This window comes from Natrix helvetica, assembly GCF_964273705.1.
Source record: "Natrix helvetica genome assembly, chromosome: 2".
NCBI classification, from domain to species: domain Eukaryota; kingdom Metazoa; phylum Chordata; class Lepidosauria; order Squamata; family Natricidae; genus Natrix; species Natrix helvetica.
Window position 1 is genome coordinate 64932485 of NC_138552.1, and position 21524 is coordinate 64954008.

A 21524-nucleotide genomic window follows, 5' to 3' on the forward strand; every position below is an offset into this window, starting at 1 on the left:
TTTAAAATGCTGCTTCATGTCTATTGTGTAATTGATTTTACATTTTTATATTTTCTACTGTTTCCTTTAATCAGCTTCCTTTCATTTGCTCTTGTTTGGACCATGCTAACTGCTAATAAGGTTATATATACTGTATGTATGTATGTATGTATGTATGTCCCATTTATTCATGTTGTGGGGGTGTTCTTCTATTTCGATAGCTTCCATAATTATTCTCTTGTTGAAGTGTTCTGTTTTGGAGATTAATCTGGTTCCTTCAAAATTAATTTCATGTCCTGTAGCTTTAAGGTGCTGGAAAAGGGAAGAAGTTTTTTCTTTTTTTCTTACTGCGTTCTTGTGTTCTGCGATGCATGCATTTATTCTCCAATTCATCTATACGGAAATGCTATTGATTCTGTATGAAAATTTAAGTGAAGGCAAAGGACGTTAGCTTCACTATAATTCATGACTGTTCTGATCCATCTTGAAAACTTGTTGTTGGTCTATTCCAAGCTATCTAAGGTGAACTAAGTCTCTGGTTGGTTTCTCTCCAACTGCTAGAACTTCAGAAATAGTTTCATGGAACAGCAAAAGAGGGCTTGCCAATCAAGTTAGTGAAATGGTAGCTTTTTAGAAGATGGGCTCAAGCTGATCTGATTCACACAAAATGTAGTTTGTTTTAAATGAATCAAAATTGGTTGGTTTCCCCAAATGAAAAGCTATAAGCTAAGATTTTCAAAGTAAGTAAATGATATACATGTCACCATGAAAGACCGAAATTGGTGAATGTCGACATTCACCGGTGAATGAAAGACCGAAATTGGTAAATGTCGACATTCACCGGTGAATGTCGACACATGCCAATTTCAGTCTTTCACGGTGACATATATATAACGAGACAGCGTAACGCTTTACTTTTGCTTTTCAATTCGCGGTCCTGGAAACTACTCGTTCTAACCGCGCAGGATCGCAGGTTTTAAAAAAAAGAAGTCCGCGAATAGAAGACGCTTAAAAGGATGCGAGGAGCCGAGGTGTCGACAGGATAAGGGTATTAGGGTAAGGGTGTCGAGAGGATAAGGGTATATATTTCAGACATACACCAAGCGACTATGTGAATGTCGACATTCACCGGTGAATGTCGACATTCACCAGATTTCGGACTTTCACAGTAACATACATATAACTCACTATCCATAGGCAAATATGCCACAACATGTTTTAGCATGTTATGAACTAGGTTTCTGTGTTGAACTAGTTCTATCTACAAATCAATACTGATTTTCTTTGAAGAAAAAGGAGGAGGAGGAGGAGGAGCAGTATTTCAACTATTCTTAAGGCGAACAATTTAAAAGTATTGTACTATTGTTGAGATAAACAGACAATGCTACATACAACTACTGCAATGATTTCCTTAGGGTAGAATCATTTTCAAGTCAAACAAATTACCAGTTACATATTTCCTCTTAATAGAATATGAAAGTTAAGTTTTACATTTCATTTCATAACCATAAATGAATTCATTAGGTTGCTTTTCAAGGTTCCCTCCGGACCTCTGTGGAAAACTACTGGGATTTCAGGCATGATATGGATGACCATTGATTTGCTGTGCATAACATCCAATTCTAACATAATGAGGCCTACAGTACACCAATATGATATGCATTATGCATTGCCTAAAATCTCCAAAGCAACTTTATTTGTGGGAGAAAGAATTCTCACACAATTAAAAGTTAATTGTCATAAACATGTAATATAACGGGCTTCTTCAGCACATTGCAACTATCTTAAGAGTTGCAGATCTCATTAAGGAGACTGTTTTTTTACAACATAGTGAATTCCTGACCCTTTAACAATACCTTCGGGACCCTGTAAGCTCTTTAAAAGCTACTTGAATGAGTACTCTAAGTTCACATGCATATCCCAGGCACAGCACTACTTAAGCCCAAACTCATATTATGGAGAATGATGTTATTAAATTTACAAAATCCCCTTTCACACTTTTTTATCATGCTCTTTTCTTTGCTGCTTTCCTGAGTTAAGATAGGAGAGTGCAACTCTTCCTTGGTTGAGGGTCACATTTGGCACCAGAGTGGTGTGTGAGTTGATTATGCAAAATGAAACCAAGAGAGAGAAATTCCCCCCAATTTAAATACATGTGATAAATATCTAAATATTCTTCCAAAAGAAGCCCAACAAAAGGAACTTTTCAAATGATCTCAGGCTGTGGGATATTCAATCCTGCAGAACAGATGTACCTTCACTCTGGCCCATCAACGTTCTTTTTGAGCTCATGCAACTGTTGCATTTATCATGTTTTCATGATAAATGGTTACTTGGCATGAGTGTACCCATTTGTTTATAAGCATTCCAATAATAGTTATAAACCATTCATAATACAGAGAGAACAAATGGCCTGGACCATTTGTAGCCTGGACTACTGGACTACTGCAATGCTCTCTACATGGGGCTCCCCTTGAGGTGCGCCCGGAGATTGCAGTTGGTCCAGAATGCAGCTGCACGGGCAATTATGGGGAGAACGAGGTTCTCCCATATAACACCTCTCCTGCGCGAGCTGCACTGGCTTCCTGTGGCCTACCGGGTGCGCTTCAAGGTGTTAGTCACCATCTTTAAAGCGCTCCATGGCACAGGGCCTAGTTACCTGCGGGATCGCGTTCTGCCCCACACATCCCTGCGACCTATTCGCTCGCACAGGGAGGGACTTCTCCGGGTGCCGTCCTCCAGAGAGTGTCAGAGGGCGGCACCCAGGAGTAGGGTCTTCTCTGTGATGGGCCCTACCCTTTGGAATGACCTCCCCCCAGACATTAGGATAACAACTGATCTCCGCTCCTTCCGCACGAAACTTAAGACCCACCTGTTCCGATTAGCCAGCCTGGCTTAATTTAGAGCTTCTCCACCTCTTGGGCAATATTTTTAATTGTTAATTTTAATTTTTAAACTTTAACTATCATTGGGTTTTTTTAATTGTTTTAAATTATTGTAATTTATTTATTTATTGTTCCACCTCCTCCATATTGTAGTGTTGTGACTGCTGCTAGTGTACGTCACCCTGAGTCCCTTGGGGGAGAGGGGGTGACTAAGAAGTCAAATTAATAAATAAAATAAATAAATAAATGAGACTCTCTCTGAAACAGCTTGATTAGGGAACAGTGTAAGCAGATGAAAATGGCAAATGAAAATAGCAAAGGGTCAATACAATTATGTGAATCCCATCCTCCCAAAACAAAAATTCCAATCAAATACGGACTATTAGTTATCAGAAACACTCTGCTCAGATGAACAGTCATATAAGAAATATAAATAAATAAATGCCAGCTATTGGTGGCTGTGGTGTACAATGGCTTATTTTATAATGGAACAGTAATGATAACATTGAAATAACAAAATAGTAAATATTTCCTTACTTCTCTAATGCACTGTGAGCTATTCGTTCTTTTTCCTGCTTCTGTTTTTCTTTGTGCTTCTTCACTCGAATCTCCCATAAACCTCTTATGGATGAAAAGTCAAATATTATCACCTGATGTCCCATAATGCTGGCATTAAGATTATCTGGGGAAAAAATAGTTTTATTTGAAAAGTGTCATGATAAGGAACAGGAATATCTTATTTAATACTAAAGAAGCCATTTTGTTTAAGTAAGTAAAACAGCAAACAAAAAACAGCAAACACCATGTCATACAGGGTACATTGTTTTAAAATACAGAGTTATATTTTTTTTCAAACCTACAGGTACCTGAATTGATTTACCCATTAAATGTTATTTATCACCCTATGCATGAGGCGAGGCAGTTTAATTTATGAACCAACTGTTACTTGGATTCAGACATATAAAACAATTGATTTGGTCATCGTAAAAGAGTGTGAAATTGGTAATAATTTTAATTTATGTATTACATTTTTTCAACTTGGGAGACTTGCCTGTCATGGGTTTTTGTTTTGTAGCTTAGATGCTAAAATAATATGGATGATCTTGGGAGAACCATAAACTTTAACTGGAGTCAATCAGGATTGATATTAAATATTATAGTAACTGGTGTAAGGCAGAATCTGATACGTTGGCATTTGTGTGTTGGAGTCCAAGCCGCATAATCTGTAGCTATCATGTTAGTTGGAGATTATTTATATTAAAAACTCCAAAATTATTGACAACAAAGTACTGTTATTATAAGTTTCAATTCATGAGATGAAGATATATGTGTATTCTACTTGCAATGTATACATTGGGGGCAAAAGATGTTTGAAGTGTACTCAACTTTCTCCTACATAAGCACTGTCTGAAAATAATGCATTCCTATTTGATTGATGACCGAAAAGATAATACATGTAATTACATCCATATGTAAGTAGCAAGAATGACTCTTCACACTATTAAAACAGTTGCATCTTTTTCCAGGTTTACTCAATTGCTTCATGGTATGCAGACTGCTAAAATTGTACTTGGGGTTGCTTGGAGAAAAAAATGCACACACATTCTAATTTACACAGGAGAGATGCATCTAACAGATCTGTACACATTTTTCTAGTCACTACTGATTTAAATTTGGGGTGAATTGATTGCTTTCAGAGGCTGATGCTCATCTGTTGAGAAAACAGTAGCCAAATTCCAGTTATAATTGGCTAGGGGATTAATAACATCTCTGTTTCTGAAAAGGGCTCAGTGAGATCTTTTATAACCAACAGATCCAGTCTTTCTATCTTGTCCAATGACCTCCAATAGAGTGTCATACTAGAGTAGTGAAGAGACGCTACTTCAATACTGAAAGTGACAAGCCAGAGATGTCACTAACAGTGGTAGAAGCCTAATAGTGAAGTTTTCTCCCTTGCTGAGAATCAATGGCTGAAGGTGTCACTGTTTCAGTGTGATTTCCATCAAGAAGTACAACTAATATATCTGGATTGCTCTTTTGTTATGCTTGTTCATTCATAAAATTATTCACCAGGCCAGCTTGCAGGAATTCCGATGTTACACAGAAGTCAGGATGCCTTTCAAGAATAATTGCTTCAACCCAGATTTTTTTTTTTTTTTTTTTTTTGCATATCTTGAAATTTCATTAGATGTTATCTTTATTAAAGTTAAATAGAGAGTCGGGAACTGTGAATCCAATGAAAGACAAATCAACATTTCTCCCTTCATTTTCTTAAAGATTAGATATATTCACAGATGAGGGATTTTAGTCATTCTGACTATATTCACATTTTAAAGACATCATTCATTTTCTGAATATTGGTTCATTGTGTTGGACAGCACAGAATGAATAGTTTTTTTTCCCCCTTGGCATCCTTTTATTTTATTTTTTGTATTTTTTGTATTTTTAAAACAAACATAAAATCCTCCTTCTTTACATCCTGTAGAAAGTGTATCAGTTGGTTACAAAATGTTTTTGTGCATCTCTTCTACCATCATCAAGTATAATTCATATTAACTCTGGTATCTTAACTCAAATGTTTATACATATTACCATAATCATACCTCCACTTTTATTTGACTATAATTGTTTAAACATCCTTCATCATGAAATATAGCAAAATTTAGTACATAACCACATACTGGCATTTCATTTACTTATTTATAAAATCCTCCATTAACATTAAATCCTTATATCCTATTCTAGCTAAACATCCATAATATTTAATAACAGAGTTTTCTAATCCTTTCCAGATTGCTGTTTACAATTTACATCCAATTTCCTTATATTATACCCATACATATATATAGATTATTATTATTATCCTTTCTTTATTTGGCTATATTCTATACCACAACATTTTCCCCCTAAAAATCAAAACTTAACTGTGTCTAATTTAGTTCTCTTTTTTATTGTTGTTGTTGTTATTATTATTATTATTATTATTATTATTATTATTATTATTATTATTATTATTACTATTAACCTTTATATATAATCTCAGGCATCATTCAACATTCATATCCAATTATTGCTTATCATAACACTACACATTGTATACAGTATTATCATTATCAATTTTTTATTTAACTATATTTAACTATACCTATTATCACTAAGTTTCATTAGGTTTAGCTAGAAGTTTTAAATTATACTCTTCCATCTATCAACCTGTATCTTTCCAATAACAAAACAATCTTATGTCCTCTGCCATTTGTGGTATCAATCTTCTAAGCTTCTTCTTAATCAGCTTTGTATGGACTAGTTTTAGCAACTCCTTGCTTGTAAGATCTCTCATATATCCTGATGCCCTCTTTCTGCTTCTTTATTCCACTTGTCTTTAGTCGTCAGCAGTGTTATCCATATTTTAGTTAATAAAGTTTCATAGTCCATAAATTCTTTACTTTTTTTTTCTTCTTCTTCTTCTTCTTCTTCTTCTTCTTCTTCCTCTTCTTCTTCTTCTTCTTCTTCTTCTTCCTCTTCTTCTTCTTCTTCTTCTTCTTCTTCTTCTTCTTCTTCTTCTTCTTCTTCTTCTTCTTCTTCTGTGTCTTGCCCTTTGAAATAGGTTTCCTCTCCATTTATTTCCTCTTTCAGTATTCCATTCTTTGCATTTTCAAAAATAAACCAATTACCATAAATGTCAGCAGGTTTAATTGCTTTATATTCATTGTCCACTTCAATGCTTTGAGTTTTAATCTCCTCATTTTGCATTTGGTGAACATCATCAAATTTTCAATCGCATCTTTCTGTTAACTGTTGCAAAAGTTCCAGTTTTTGTTCAATCTTCTCATATGTATTTGTTAATTTTAATAATTCTGAAAATATTGTCTCCAGACTTGCAATCTCTCCATTTTTCTGACACTCTGCCATCTTAAACAGAGAGATCTCATTTGGAAGGTTTTTTTAAGTTAAAACATGGATTCACAAAAGCCGTTTTTTCCCCTCTTCTCTGGTTGAAAACACGCGCCAGAGGTCCAGTCTTTAAATGAATTAAAAAATCATAATACTCACAGCGATGAAAGAGGAAAGCTTTGGTTTATAAATCAGCGAGAGTCACAGAAAAAAAAAGATAGAAACAGAAGACTTAATCCATTCATTTTAAAAAGCTTGTAAAGGTTTCATCCATGAAAATAGAATATAAGAAAATGGGATAGCCACTGTCCAGAACCGTTGCAAGATTAATTTCGCCGCTTGAATCTTCTATTCTTCAATTTAAATCAATTTTTAAGTTTTTACAGGCAGTCTCTCTTTTAAAACAATGAAGGTTCCTCACCAGCTGGAAACACTTTCACTTTCCATTCCTTCCATTTTGGGGCCGCCCTGACTTCATCAGCCTTGGCTGGATTTTTTGTCACTGGCTTGAAGAAATTTCTCTTGCTTCTTTCGGGGATTTTACGATATCCCCGAGTTCAGCAAGACGTATTCTTCCTGTTCACTGTGTCTACGGGACAGTTTAGATCCATTTGGACACACACACACACAGTGGCAAAAGTGTCGATTGCGATCTCAGAGCATTGAGATCACACATCATATCATCATGATTTCAGCCCCGCCCCCTCAGAATGAATAGTTTTGTTGAAATTATTCTTCTGGGATGTGTAGAACTTTTGAATGCAGGATTAAAGAGTGTCTTGCTCTTCTTCGTTCATTTTTTTCTACTAAATATTTTCTTCTTTTTCCATATCTTATTATCTTTCCATGTTCTATCCCATTTATCCCCAATCTTTGTTATTGCGATAAATAATTCTAATCTATGACTAACCTTTCTGCAAGAGCAGTTAAAAGCTTTCTGCTTTGCAAGCCATTTTGTTACTTATTTATCTCAGATTTATATCTCACTACAATCGTAATAAACTCTCAGTGACTCTCAAATAAGAACAATAACATAATCATAAAAACTTAAAAAATAAAATATATACAGATTTCACAACAGATCTTGGCAACAACCTCCAAATGCCTTCCTGAAAAGTTCAGTGTTCAGCTATTTCTGAAAGATTGAAGCAAATGAACCTCCCTGGGAGGCCATTCCAAAGACACAGCTTTGAAATAGGAAAGCATAATCTCTTCAGGCTTTCTTACCTCCCAGAAATGGGAAACAGCTTGCTGCTTCTCCTGAAAAATCACAATGTTCAGACCAACTGCAATTGAGAGATGTGGTCCTACATGTAAAAGGAATAAAGGAGAAGCCAGAGGAAATTTAGAACTTAAAACTAGGACTTTAAATTGCACCTGTAAGTTAACAGGAAGCCAGTACAGGTACCGCAGAATAGGTATGGCATGAACCTACCCATAAACACCAAGACCATCATGTTCTGTACCAACTGAAACTTCTGGATGGTCTTCTAAAGATGTTCCATATAGAGTGCATTGCTATAATATAAACAAGTGGAGAGAGCAAGGCACCATAGTCAGCTCCTTCCACTCCAAGTAAGATCACAATTTGATGCCCCAACTAAGCTGGGCAAAGGTCACCCTGAGTGAGGCCTCCCTACTGATCCAACAGATTAGAACGGTTCCTTCACATGCAGTACAACCGCATCAGTGGTGGGATCCTGATCCTGTTCCAACCGTACTGTGGCGCGTCCATGCGTCATACTTGCCAGCGACACCTCCACAAGCCTCCATGACACTCCAGTTGCTCCGCAGAGCATCGCACAGGCGCTGTACCCACCATGTGAGTGTGCAGAAGCACAGAAGGCTTTGAAGGACAAGTAAGGAGTTTGAGCGGGCGGGTGGGTCCTCCAGAGCACCATACCGGAACGGTACCCAGTGCTCCGGGCAGGCTCCAGTATGCCTATACCGGGGCGTACTTCCTGCAACCTACCACTGAACCCCATCCACAGACAATATGGAGAACTTCAGTATATAACAGTAGCTCTGCCTTCCTAGGATGTACTCCGTAGTGGGATTCAAACTTTTTACTACCAGTTCTGTGGGCGTGGCTTGGTGAGCATGGCTTGGTGGGCGTGGCAGGGGAAGGATATTGTAAAATCTCCATTCCTACCCCACTCCAGGGGAAGGATACTGCAAAATCCCCATTTCCTCCTGATCAGCTGGCACTGGGAGACAGAGAATAGATGGGGGCGGGGCCAGTCAGAGGTGGTATTTACCGGTTCTCCAAACTACTCAAAATTTCCACTATTGGTTCTCCAGAACTGGTCAGAACCTGCTGAATACCATCTCTGATGTACCTTGAGTCTATTCTTTCCCATCCTTAGTAGAATTTGTGCTGATGATTTTAAGGGTACCTCTGCCCTTTTGTTTAGTTTCCCTTGCTCTGTTGAGAAAGGATCTTGTTTTCCTGATTATGATTGTTTCAATCGATATGTCATTGTTTTAATCATGATTAGACATTTTAAGAATTGTATGCTTGGATATTGGGTTTTTTTAAGGATATGTTGATATACCTTAAAGATATATTGTTGCTTGAAACAGAGGATCCTTCCTCCCCTCAATTTAAATCTAATTGGGCTGGCAGCAGAACATATTTCAACACTGTTTGCAAACCAGCGCCCTTCATTACACCCAAAGATAAAAAGCCAGTTTAGGAGCTATGGGGCACCACAGCTGTGAAGCACAACAGGTTTTTATAGTTGCTCTCCACTTCCGAACATCTGTTAATTGACACTACGGATTAATTCTGGTTAATGATAGGGCCCATAATAAGAGATAATTTAAAAAATAAATGGAATCCCTCCCCCCCCCCATATTCCAAAAGATAGTCTAAAATTACCATAAGTAACCCCAAAGGTGCTTTTTCAAGGGGCAACTGAACTTGCTGGTTTTTCTTTGAAGACGTTTCGCTTCTAATCCAAGAAGCTTCTTGGATAAGAAGTGAAAAGTCTTCAAAGAAAAACCAGAGTGTCTAGATGCCCCTTGAAAGAGCACCTTTAGGACCACCATAACCTGGATGACTGAGAATCTCCATAGACATACCATAAGTTATATTTCACCCTTCTCATATTTTACGGCTATTCTATAACCCCCTCAATTAGTACCAATACTAAGCTGCATGTTACTTCAAATTTTACTGTAATAGCATGTGCTTCAGAGATAGTAATATTTATTTAGGCTTTCATTGTTTCTTTTATGCTTGTTATAGTATAAAGTATCTATGAGCTCATAACAATATCATAAAGGGATAAACACATTACACTCTTAAGCCTAATATTTGCGGAGATTGTTTATTGACAAAGGTGTCAACTCCCAGCTAGAGACAATTGGCAATTTATTATTCTAGACATGCATGCAAGCAAAATATTATGCATTGGTATAATATGTAACTAGAAAAATAAGGGGGAAATCTATTTTGAAGTATCCTAAGAAGACACTAAAATGAGCAACCTTTTTTTTTTCCAACTGGCACTTGTTAAATTTAGAAAGCTGATCAATTCCATAAAAACGTTCGGTAGCAAATAACATTAAAAACTTAAGAACCAGTAAAACAAAGAGCAGAACGCTGTATATCCAGAAGAGGAAAGATTCCAGGTAACATCTCTACACACGCACACACACACACACACAAACCAGGCCCATCAGCCACCTTAAAACAAGGTTCCATGGGAAAATGCCAGGCTACCAAAGATCTTTTAAGAACAGCCTAAATGGGAGCCTTGCATTTGTCTGGGAAGATGCTGCTCCAGAGGGTAGATGCTGTGGTTTGCTTCCTGAGTTTCTTAGGTGGCATTTTTGGTAGGTAGGACCTGAAATATGCAGCCAGTGGCTGATCCTTTGGGGGATGGAAGTCAAATTCAGGGCCATTTTTGGGGTAAGTAAAGTGGATTTTCTGCTTTTAAAATGTTTGCGTGTTGTTTCCAAAAGAACAGGGATATGATTTTCAATACAATGACTACCTAAAGAAGCCGTTGTATCGGATATGGCAGGCAGGCTGAGACTTCTCTAAAGTTGCACTGCAGATTCAGATATACAATAATAATACAATACAATAGTAGAGTTGGAAGGGACCTTGGAGGTCTTCTAGTCCAACCCCCTGCCTAGGCAGGAAACCCTATACCGTTTCAGACAAATAGCTATCCAACATCTTCTTAAAGACTTCCAGTGTTGGGGCATTCACAACTTCTGGAGGCAAGCTGTTCCACTGATTAATTGTTCTCACTGTCAGGAAATTTCTCCTCAGTTCTAATTTGCTTCTCTCCTTGATTAGTTTCCACCCATTGCTTCTTGTTCTACCCTCAAGTGCTTTGGAGAATAGTTTGACTCCCTCTTCTTTGTAGCAACCTCTGAGATATTGGAATAATGCTATCATGTCTCCCCTAGTCCTTCTTTCTCTTAAGCTAATGTATTTCCCTTATAATAGGAAAGTCAACACAAAGGTGATACTTTCACAAAGCGTTAAGAAAAAAAATGATACTGCACATCGATATCTGGAATCAATATCCAGGCTGATGCTACGCATGCTAGAACCCATTATGTTTGACACTGTTTATCACAATGTCTCTTTTGTTTGATCATTTCTTTATTATGGCTTATTGTTATTATATCTAGAGAAGGACCATATAGGAAAGATCATAGTTACAGGCATGGAGGATTTTTTAACAATAAAAAAATTGTTCTGAAATAAAATTGTGCTTCTTCTGAAGTGCCATTGGCTGAGGATAATGTAGACTTTTCTGAATACAGGTACTCGGCCCATGGATTCTGTTATACTTTCGTTAAGAAGACATTCTTACTACTACCTTTGCTGTAGTTATTTTTTTTATCAGCTTTGTGGTTTATGAGAATAGTGTCCATAAACCAGTGATTTCCTAAAGAGCTATAGCAGAGATATAGCAGAGACTACCTAAAAAAAAAAATACATCATACATGGTTTTGGTTTAGGTTTATTGGACTTATATGCCGTCCTTCTCCCAAAAGACTCAGGGCAGCATACAACATAAAAAACACATATTACAAAAGTTAAAAGAAAGATCAGGCGGCAAAAGGAAGCGCTTTAGTCAGCGGGGTGTCAGGGGAGAGGAGGAGAGATTCTATCCTCTCCCCTGACACCTCACTGACTAAAGCACTTTCTTTCGCCCGCGGAAGAGCTCAGGGGGCGAAAGAAAGCGCTTTAGTCAGTGGGGTGTTGGGGGAGAGGAGGAGAGATTTTATCCTCTCCCCTGACACCCCACTGACTAAAGCGCTTTCTTTCGCCCGTGGCACAGCTCAGGCAGGTGGATTCTCAGAGCCCCTGGAGCCCGTGCTCCCTCACAGCTCCTGTTGTCCCGTCTGGCAGGCGCCACCCACCCGGGAAGCAGCTGAGCTGGGAAGTCCCAACCGGCAGTTTGACTTCCAGAGCAGGCGGTGCGGGCGCCGGTGGGCTCCTCTGGGCTCCTGCCTTCCCAAAGCGCGTCCCTGTTTTTGCGGAAAGCAAAAGAATGGAGAAGAAACGGGGAAGCTTCAGGTGGGAAATGAGGCCATGGAAGAGAGTTTTGCCCTTTGCTGGTGAACATGGATTGGTCTTGCACCCATCCTGGAGAGATCCCACCCTGGGCTGGCTTTCAGAGACGTGAAAGGCTCTTTCCTCAGGCGGGCATCTTTTCCAATGAAATAGATCGAGACAGGAAGATCATTTTATTACATTTGAACGTTTTGACTAAAACGGATTCTCTCATTCAAGGAGGGAACCCAAAGACCATCTTTCCGTCCCTTTTATCAAAGAAAATGCCATTGGACAGGGCAAAAATAACTCCTTTGCCCTGGAAATCAGCTACATGGAATTAAACACTATAATAATCCAACTTCTCTTTGTGTGGGGGGGTGTTTTTGTGTGTTTGAGAGGGGGAGGGGGGAGAGAGGGAGGAAGGAGGGGAAGGTAAAAGAAAAAGAAAAAGAAGGAAGAAAACTTATTTAAATAAGTTTAAAGCTGTTGCTTTAAATCGGAACTGAGCATGCCTGGCTGTGGAATTCTGGGAGTTGAAGTCCACAAGTCTAAAAAAATTGCTGCCTCATTAGCCATAAACTTCACCGCACGTCACTGCAATGAAGCATTGGTAATCGCCTGGAGCCAGCCTCGTGTCACCTCCCGGAAGCCGAAACTAACCAAGAGGGACACAGATCCAGCACACAAGTGGCAGCACTGAGTCTCCCCATAATCCAGTCCATGCCCTCGGGAGTCACAGGGTCCAACTCATCCCAGATAGTTTCCACAAGATTCATCCCCGTCGACTCGCCCGAATCTACCCAGTCAGAATCCATGCCTGTCCAAATCTGAGCGATTTTATCTTGCAGATACTGAACAAATTTCTCAGCCCTACCCTGCAAGGGGTCTTCCCCAGTTCCTTGATTAAGGAGCAGGTCACCCTAAACAGGGTGGCTGGGCAGTTATCTGCAGACATGATAAGAGTGGAAAAATGTTGCCGTTTTGCTGCTTTTATCGCCACTAAGTAGGATTTAATATGAATTCTTATTTATTTATTTATTTATTTATTTATTTATTTATTTATTTATTTATTTATTTATTTATTTATTTATTTATTTATTTATTTATTTATTTATTTATTAAATTTGTTAGCCGCTCCCTCTCCCCAAAGGGACTCGGGGCGGCATACAATAAATAAAACACATAATATAAAATTACACATTGTACACATCTTACTAGTGTTACACATTGTACACATCTTACTAGTGTTCGGTCGGATTCCAACCGGCTTGCCCACCAATCACTCTCTAGGCATCTTTTCTGGTGTTTCATCTCCCGGAGCTCCTCGGTAAACCAGGGAGCTACCCAGGATCGGCACTGGGTCAGAGACTGCAAAGGCACAACTTGATCCAAGGCCCCAGTGGCCGTCCTATCCTAGGGCTTCCGCTAGGGCTTTGATCGAACTGTGAGCAAGGGATTCAGGAAAAGTCCCAAGCTCCATCTGGAACCTTTCAGGGTCCATCAGGCACCTGGGGAGGAACCATCTAATCGGTTCCGCCTCCCTGCAGCGAGGGGTGGCAGTATGGAAGTCAAGCCTGATGAAGAAATGATTAGATCATGACAAAGGTTGAATAGAAATATCCCCTAAATATAGATAATTCATCCACTGTCCAGAGATGAAAATCAGGTCAAGCGTGTGTCCCCTGTTGTGAGTGGCGTCTTGAATTAACTGAGTTAGGTCCATAGCCGTCATGGAAGCCATGAACTCCCGAGCTGACTCGGATATCTCACCAATGGAAGGCAGATTGAAATCCCCCAGGACCATAAACCTGGGGAAATCAATCGTCAATCCGGTTAATACATCCAGTAGCTCCGGCAGGGCCAATGAAACGTAGCAAGGAAACAGGTACGTTACAAAAAGGCGCACCTGAACTCCAAGGCCCCACTTCACAAAAAGGGACACACACACACCTATCTGAGGCACAGTGACCTCCTGAGGTTCAAGACTTTCCCTAATAACCACCGCCGCCACCACCCCGCCCCGTCCTGCACTCTCAGCTGGTGAAACACCTGGAAGCCTGTTGGGCATAATTCAATGAGGGGAACACCCCCCTCATGGCCCAACCAGGTCTCCGTAATGCACACCAGGTCCGCTCTCCCCTCTTGTATAAGGTCGTAAATGAGGGGAGCCTTATGTACCACGGACCTGGTGTTAAGCGATACCAGCTGGAGACCCGGGTCCTGTAATCCCGAGCACCCAGGGGTGCAAGAGGAGCAATGGGGGTCAGAGCGGGCAATCGCTCTTAAACAGCAAACCCACGCCCCCCGGACATAATTTGGCCTTAGGCCCCCACCGTATCTGTCCCTTCCACATACAGTAGAGATGGCAAACCCCCCAATGGAATACATCCCTTCCTAAAGAGAAATTATTACACCACAATGTGGAAAAATAGAAGGGCATGCCCATAACACTGAGCAATTCTTCTGTGTGTCGCATTATGCATTCTTATGATTTAAATGAAGTTATGGGCAGGCTAGCTTCCTGCTACATGTCCTTTATTTTGCATTCTGTTCTATCAACTGCCCTCTGACTGTTTTACAATTTATCATTTTCATTAGAGCTCATAAATAATCAACCAGCTCTCTTCTATCAAAGGAAGATCTTGTTTTACTTGTGTACAAGTAAAACAAGTACAAGGAACAACTGGATGAATCCTTCTTGTTTAGTTTTTTGTGGTATGGAAGGAATTGTTAGTAAGCCAGAAATACATCTTCCCTTCCTTTTGGGTTTTTTTTCCTACCACGCATTTTGAATGGAAGAACAATTAACCATAGTCTCTATGTAGCTTAAAGTATACAGTAGCCATGCAAAGCTTGTTGGCAAATATCACTTTTTTAGATGACATCTGTTTAGGTCATGGTGTATTTCTCTTAGGTAATGCCTGATTGTAGTATTGTATGTCTCTGTAATTTATTTGTCATGAGAGATTATGAAACTGGGTCTATTCACAATATCTACAAAGAAAGCAGAAATTCCAAACTGAAAAGATAGGGTCTAAGACTATAAAAAACAGAGAAAAGGAACGTACAATGGCACCATGAATGGCAAAGGTCTGTATATGGAGTTTATAGTAAGGGGTAATTTTAGCTTTAGCAATACCTGTTTACACATGAAAACTTTACCAAGACTCAATCAATGCTCTCATGTTTAACACAATGAGCTAGATTCATTCCTGCTAAGAGTTTCAACAGATTTATGCAAGAAATGAGTCAGTGCGTCAACTGTGAAATTCATTGCTTTTGCAAAACCCTTTTCTGCTTCTTAAAGCTTATGAAAACCAGAGAATATACACATTTTCAAAGGAGCTGCTACCATTTTCATAATTGCTCAATTTAAAATGGTGTTTTATTCAACAGACAGCTACCAGGTGTCACATCAGAAATATTTCTATTCCCAGGATGATGTGCTGTTAAGGACTTCAGAAACAGAATATGTATTATACTGATTGGTCCTGATATTATTCCTTTTTTTGTAAGCTTTTTGCAGTAGGCATATTTTCCTCAATTTATTAATACGGTAGGAAGCCTACATAGTTAATTCAACATCCTTTGATGCAGAGGCTGGTGTTCTTTTTGAATAATGAAACTTTTGTACATGATTAACTTTCTCAAAGTTGATCTTCCAAGTCTAACTTAGCATAATTATAACTCTGATAAAGTGCTGTTCTAGATTATCACACATTAAAACCCAAGTCTTCTCGGCAGATGCTGTAGATCATCACATTGCACCTCCGAAAGGATGGAAATAAATATTCAGAGGTATTAGCATTAATATGGTCTTGAGTTTGACTAGTCTAAGTAGTCTAAGGATTAGTGAAGTACATTGATCACAGAAAAAAATATTTATTTAAAGAAATAGTGAAGATAGGCAAAGAAAGCTACATCCTAAAGGTAAAAGTAAAGGTCCTCCTCGCACATATACGCTAGTTGTTAGGGGGGGGTGCTCATGTCCGTTTCAAAGCCGAAGAGCCAGCGCTGTCTGTCCATGGTCATGTGGCTGGCATGACTAAACGCCGAAGGCACATGGAACACTGTTACCTTCCCACTAAAGGTGGTCCCTATTTTTGTACTTGCATTTTTACATGCTTTCGAGCTGCTAGGTTGGCAGAAGCTGGGACAAGTAATGGGAGCTCACTCTGTTATGTGCTGCTAGGGTTTCGAACCGCCGAACTGCTGACCTTTCTGATAGACAAGCTCAGCGTCTTAGCAACTAAATCACTGCTTCACTTTAGTTACATCCTATGAGGAAGTAAATCTGTGGGCACTAGGCTCTCTGTAGGTGTGTGTGTGTGTGTGTGTGTGAGAGAGAGAGAGAGAGAGAGAGAGAGAGAGAGAGAGAGAGAGAGAGAGAGAGAGAGAGAGAGAGAGAGAGAGAGAGAGAGAGAGAGAGAGAGAGAGAGAGAGAGAGAGAGAGAGAGAGAGAGAGAGAGAGCATAAGCATGCAGACCTTGATAACAAAGAGCCTGAGATTAGCAATCTCAAGACAAAGTGCAGCCAGAATGAAAGGCAAGGAGGAGATACAGAGTTAATTCCTAACTTTATCCACAGCTTGCATTCCCTTGGGAGGTGCTAAGCATCACTGCTACTAATGCCGAATTTCCAGCGAGATATTTCAGGATTCATGAAAGAAAATTATCTCATCATTAAGGTTCACTTGAGAGCTGCAGTCTTTGTACTGTCAAGTCTAAACTCCTCACAGAGATGCTAATTAATATCTTTAATTATGGATTAAACAGTGGTTGATATGAGAGGCTTTCTTGTATCCCTCTTGGTCTTTCAGCATTACTGTAATATCTTTGCCACTGGGCTGAGGGATGAAAAATGACAGATTTCCACCTCTTCTTCTTTTCCATGGACTGGCAATCATCTTCTGCAAATGGATTCTGCCTTCTGTGAGATAATGGAAGGCTTTTAATTTTATTGACAAAAACTTTGATGAGGAAAATTTAATACCAATATGTATAATCTGAGAGCAGCTTGGCCTATGCTCAAGTAAACACTTGATTAGAGCAAGCAGCCAGGTCAGAAGCTGAGGTTTTCCGAAGGCCAGCTGGCCCTTCTGAAATTATCATGATGCAGCATGTGACAAGTGTCAGATTCAAAACTACAGTACAGACCAAGCAAGCATCCTCTGGCAAACAACAGTGGTTATGCATCATTGGAGCAAAAGGAAGACAGCAAGTGCCAATCTCATTTCTGGTAAGACATTATGAAACTATAAAGAATAAAGCACCTGCTTGACATGCTGACATGTTTACCTATTTAATTTCGAGTTTCCCTATTCCTATAGCAAAAGAACGGATGCAGACAGACTGGAAAATTAGAAGAGGCTGGGAGCCATGTAAAGGCTGCATGTTTCTGCTCTGGGATCAACTGTGGGTATCTGATTCTGGAGGGATGCTTTTTTCAGCTTTTACACAAGAGCAGGGGTGGAAAACTATGGCAACTTTGTCCCCTGTGGACTTCAACTACCACAACTCCTGAACCAGCATGGCTGGCTGGGGAATTCTGGGAGTTGAAGTCCACAGGTCATAAAGTTACCATAGTTCCACACCCCTGCACCAGACTTCTTCCTATAGGCATGGGAATAGGGAACCTACAGAAAACAGGTTCCACTCTACCATTGGTTGAGGTTCAGCTTTTGGCATGAGAAGGAAACCCATAACTTCACAACAGAGAATATCACAAAGGACCTGGTGCACAATATAACCTAACTTATCTATTAAGATTTGAAAAATTAAGTACATGATTCAGTTCCTGATGCTGATACTGAGGAAAGATTCTTTAGTTTAAGCGATTATGACAAAAGGAGGGTGAGGCCACCATTGCCTCCTGGTTCTCAAGGCAGAGTGTCCCAGCATAAACCTTTTAATGATACTGGTTACAATAAGAAAACATACTTCCCAGAGTTATAATAAAATTTAATGTAATATAATATAATAATAATAATAATAATAATAATAATAATAATAATAATAATAATAATAATAATAATAATAATAATAATAATAACTTTTATTTCTAGACCGCACCCTTTCCTAGGCAGGACTCGGGGCGGTGTACAGTCATGTTAAAACCATATACAAATACATAGACATGAACATAGACATAGACATAGACGTGGACGTAGACGGAGGAGGTAAAAAATATACTGTACAATTCTTAGTTAAAATACAAATATTAAAATTCCCTTAAAAATTCCCCAATAAAATGTTTGCCAGGAGGTGGAAGATGGAACTGTCAATCAGCTAAGCCAGCTAGTCGGAACAGGTGAGTCTTGAGCTTCTGTCGGAAGGAGCGGAGGTCATTGGTAATTCTAATATCGGGAGGGAGGTCATTCCAGAGGGTTGGGCCCATCACAGAGAAGGCTCTACTCCTAGGCGTCACCCGCTGGCACTGCTTGGCGGATGGCACCTGGAGGAGTTCCTCCCTGTGAGAGCGGATAGGTCATAGGGATGTATGAGGTGAGATGCGGTCCCGCAGGTAACTAGGTCCCATGCCATGGAGCGCTTTGAAGATAGTAACCAACACCTTGAAATCATCCCCTTGGACCAAGATATTTGCTTCAAATGCCTTAGGCTGGGGTTAAGCTAGACCAATTTGTTAGACCAATTTGCTAGACCAATTCTCAAACACAGCTCATCTGTTTGGAATCTGCACTGTTTATCGGACATTAATACTATTGAGAAGTCCAGAGGTATTTCACAAGAAGAGTACTCACTCCTCTGCTTGCAGTAGACTACCCGACACTACCAGGCTTGAAATTTTGGGTTTGGACAACCTAGACTAAGCTGCCTATGGTCAGACTTAAGTGTAGTAGACAAAATTATCTGCTACAACGTCCTACCAGTCAATGACTACTTCAGCTTCAACCGCATTAATACATGAGCACACAATAGATACAAACTCAATGTAAACCGCTCCAAACTTGATTGCAGTAAATACGACTTCAGCAACAAAGTGGCCAATGCCTGGACTGCAGTACATGACTCTTGTTACATCTTCAAATCCCCATAGCTTTAACCTTAAACTGCCTACTATTGACCTCATCCCATTTCTAAGAGATCTGTAAAGGGAGTGAATAAGCGCACTAACATGCCTACCACCCCTCTCCTACTGTCCCCATTTATTCATATTCATTTCATTCATACTCATGTTTATTCTTATACCTATTATTTTGTAAACGGTTGACAAATCAAACAAATCAAATAAATAAATGAAATAAGCTTGTTCCAGTCAAGTTCAGTGTGGAATACAAATACAAATACAATAATGTTGTTTGTATTTGTTTCTGAATATTTTCTCTGATGCCATTTGTCCTAACTGAATACACAGACCACAGCAGCTTATAGTCCTGCAGACAGCTTAACAGGGCCTTCCAAATGTGTTAAAGTTTCAGGGCCGGCAGAGCATATTGTAGGTGCTGAAAATGCAATTTTGTTAGGGGAGGAAATACCTTTTGTGAGTTTTGAAGTCATACTGTATATCACAGCTTTAACTTCACATATGACTGCACGATCCTTCCCATCTCTTCCACATCAATTTTTTTTTCCAAACAAAACTTTGAATCAATAGAAAAATCTGCACATCTTTTTATTAAAGGCGCCAGTAGAACTAATTCCACAGTATGTGAAACAAGAAAAACATTGTGTAACACAAGAAACAATCATTCTTTTTCATATTCGTTTTTTATAAAGTGGGAAATAAACTATGGCAAACATGTTATGGTGGACCAGATGAAAATCTATCTAACCTATTGTTCTGTTTCTCATTCTGACCAAAAAGATGCCAATATGAAATATACATGTACACTGAGGTCAATAGCGCTATTGTTATATTCCAGCAACTGGTATTCACAAGATATGTTCATCACAATAATAGCCATTAAGTCCCATGTCTCGTTCCAGTCTTAATATTTATTTTGTGAACGTTTAGTGTGTTTTTTAAACTAACATTTATAAGTGAAAGGAACCAGCTGGTAATGTGGTGATCTCATGAAATATTTTGTAAAGGTTTTTATTTTTTTCTTTCATGTACAAATATTTGGTTGAAATAGTCCTGAGAAGCAGATATTCCATAACCTGTTAAGTATCCCTCAACATTCCGACACACAAAGATAAAAAGTCCTTCTTTCAAACCATATTTTTTAAAATAAATTTTTGTTGCTCCAACTTACCTAAGAGACACAGCAGTATCATCTTTGTTACTTGACAGGAAACTGCAGAATTAGTAGCAACAATTTATAAAACCACACTTAATACACTCTTATCAACTTACTCTCAGATGAAACTGCTGAGTAGTGTGAACATTTTAAGCTAGGCATCAGAAATATTTCATGCTTCAAAATTCATAATAGCCTGAGTGATGTTAAGGTATTTATGTTGCTTTTCGTTTTCCTTGCACCCAAACACATCTACATTTTGGCAGGAGCCAACCAGATCTAGCAGCAATTAAGACACTTCATATATGATTCTCTCAGGTTTCAGTTTCCTAGTTTCCAACAAGTACTTACCTGCACCTAAGGATCACTTTTGTGCACGGCTCCTCAATGTACCTATGCAGTAAGTATGTTGGAAACCTCTGAGGTTGTTTACAGAAACATAGCTGCTGGTCAGTTCAATATCTCTATTTGTTTAAACTTGCCAGGATGCTAATGTTGCTTTCCAGATTTGCTAATGTTCTATATTTGTAACGTGCTAACTTGATCTGTGGCTTGAAAGCAGCCACGGACATAGAATGGCATGACAGAATATCAACACTCCACAGCTTCACTTGGATAAGAGAATAGTACTTTTAATATGATAAGCCTCATACTTCCACTAGAGTGGCAGAAATAACACTGGTCCAACCTACAAATCAAACATAATTTAACATTATTTGGAAGCACCATATTTAGTACTCTCCATATGGCAGAAAAAAGAAAGTAATAAGCTGTTTACTTTAGGAATAATATATTGACTGATGGGAGGGACATTGCATAGCCCAAATCCCCATCTACAAGACACGCCAGTGAGACAGGCACATGTTTTAAGAGAAAGGTTGACCTTCTGACCTTCCTGATATAGTCTCAAAGACCTTTGAAGGAACAGATCCAGCTGGTCTTTCCTGGCAGAACTTCAGCTCTGAGGTAGCTGCATTGCAATGCATGTGGAGAAGAGGTGCCAGGAATCCATGCGGTTAAAGGTCTGTTCAAGTAAACAATT

General features: G+C 39.1%; 1 protein-coding gene across 1 annotated transcript in view; it reads right to left on the reverse strand.

The window, feature by feature from the left end:
* LRRC2 (leucine rich repeat containing 2) overlaps nt 1–20931 on the reverse strand; it is a 95602-nt gene extending 74671 nt beyond the window's left edge. Inside the window, exons 1-2 of the mRNA XM_081943993.1 lie at nt 20834–20931; nt 3402–3546 (exon numbers count right to left, since the gene is read on the reverse strand). Of these exons, the coding sequence (XP_081800119.1) occupies nt 3402–3526 (125 nt within the window). The 5' untranslated portion in view covers nt 3527–3546; nt 20834–20931. The remainder of the gene's footprint in view (nt 1–3401; nt 3547–20833) is intronic.
* Nucleotides 20932–21524: the final 593 nt, after the last annotated feature.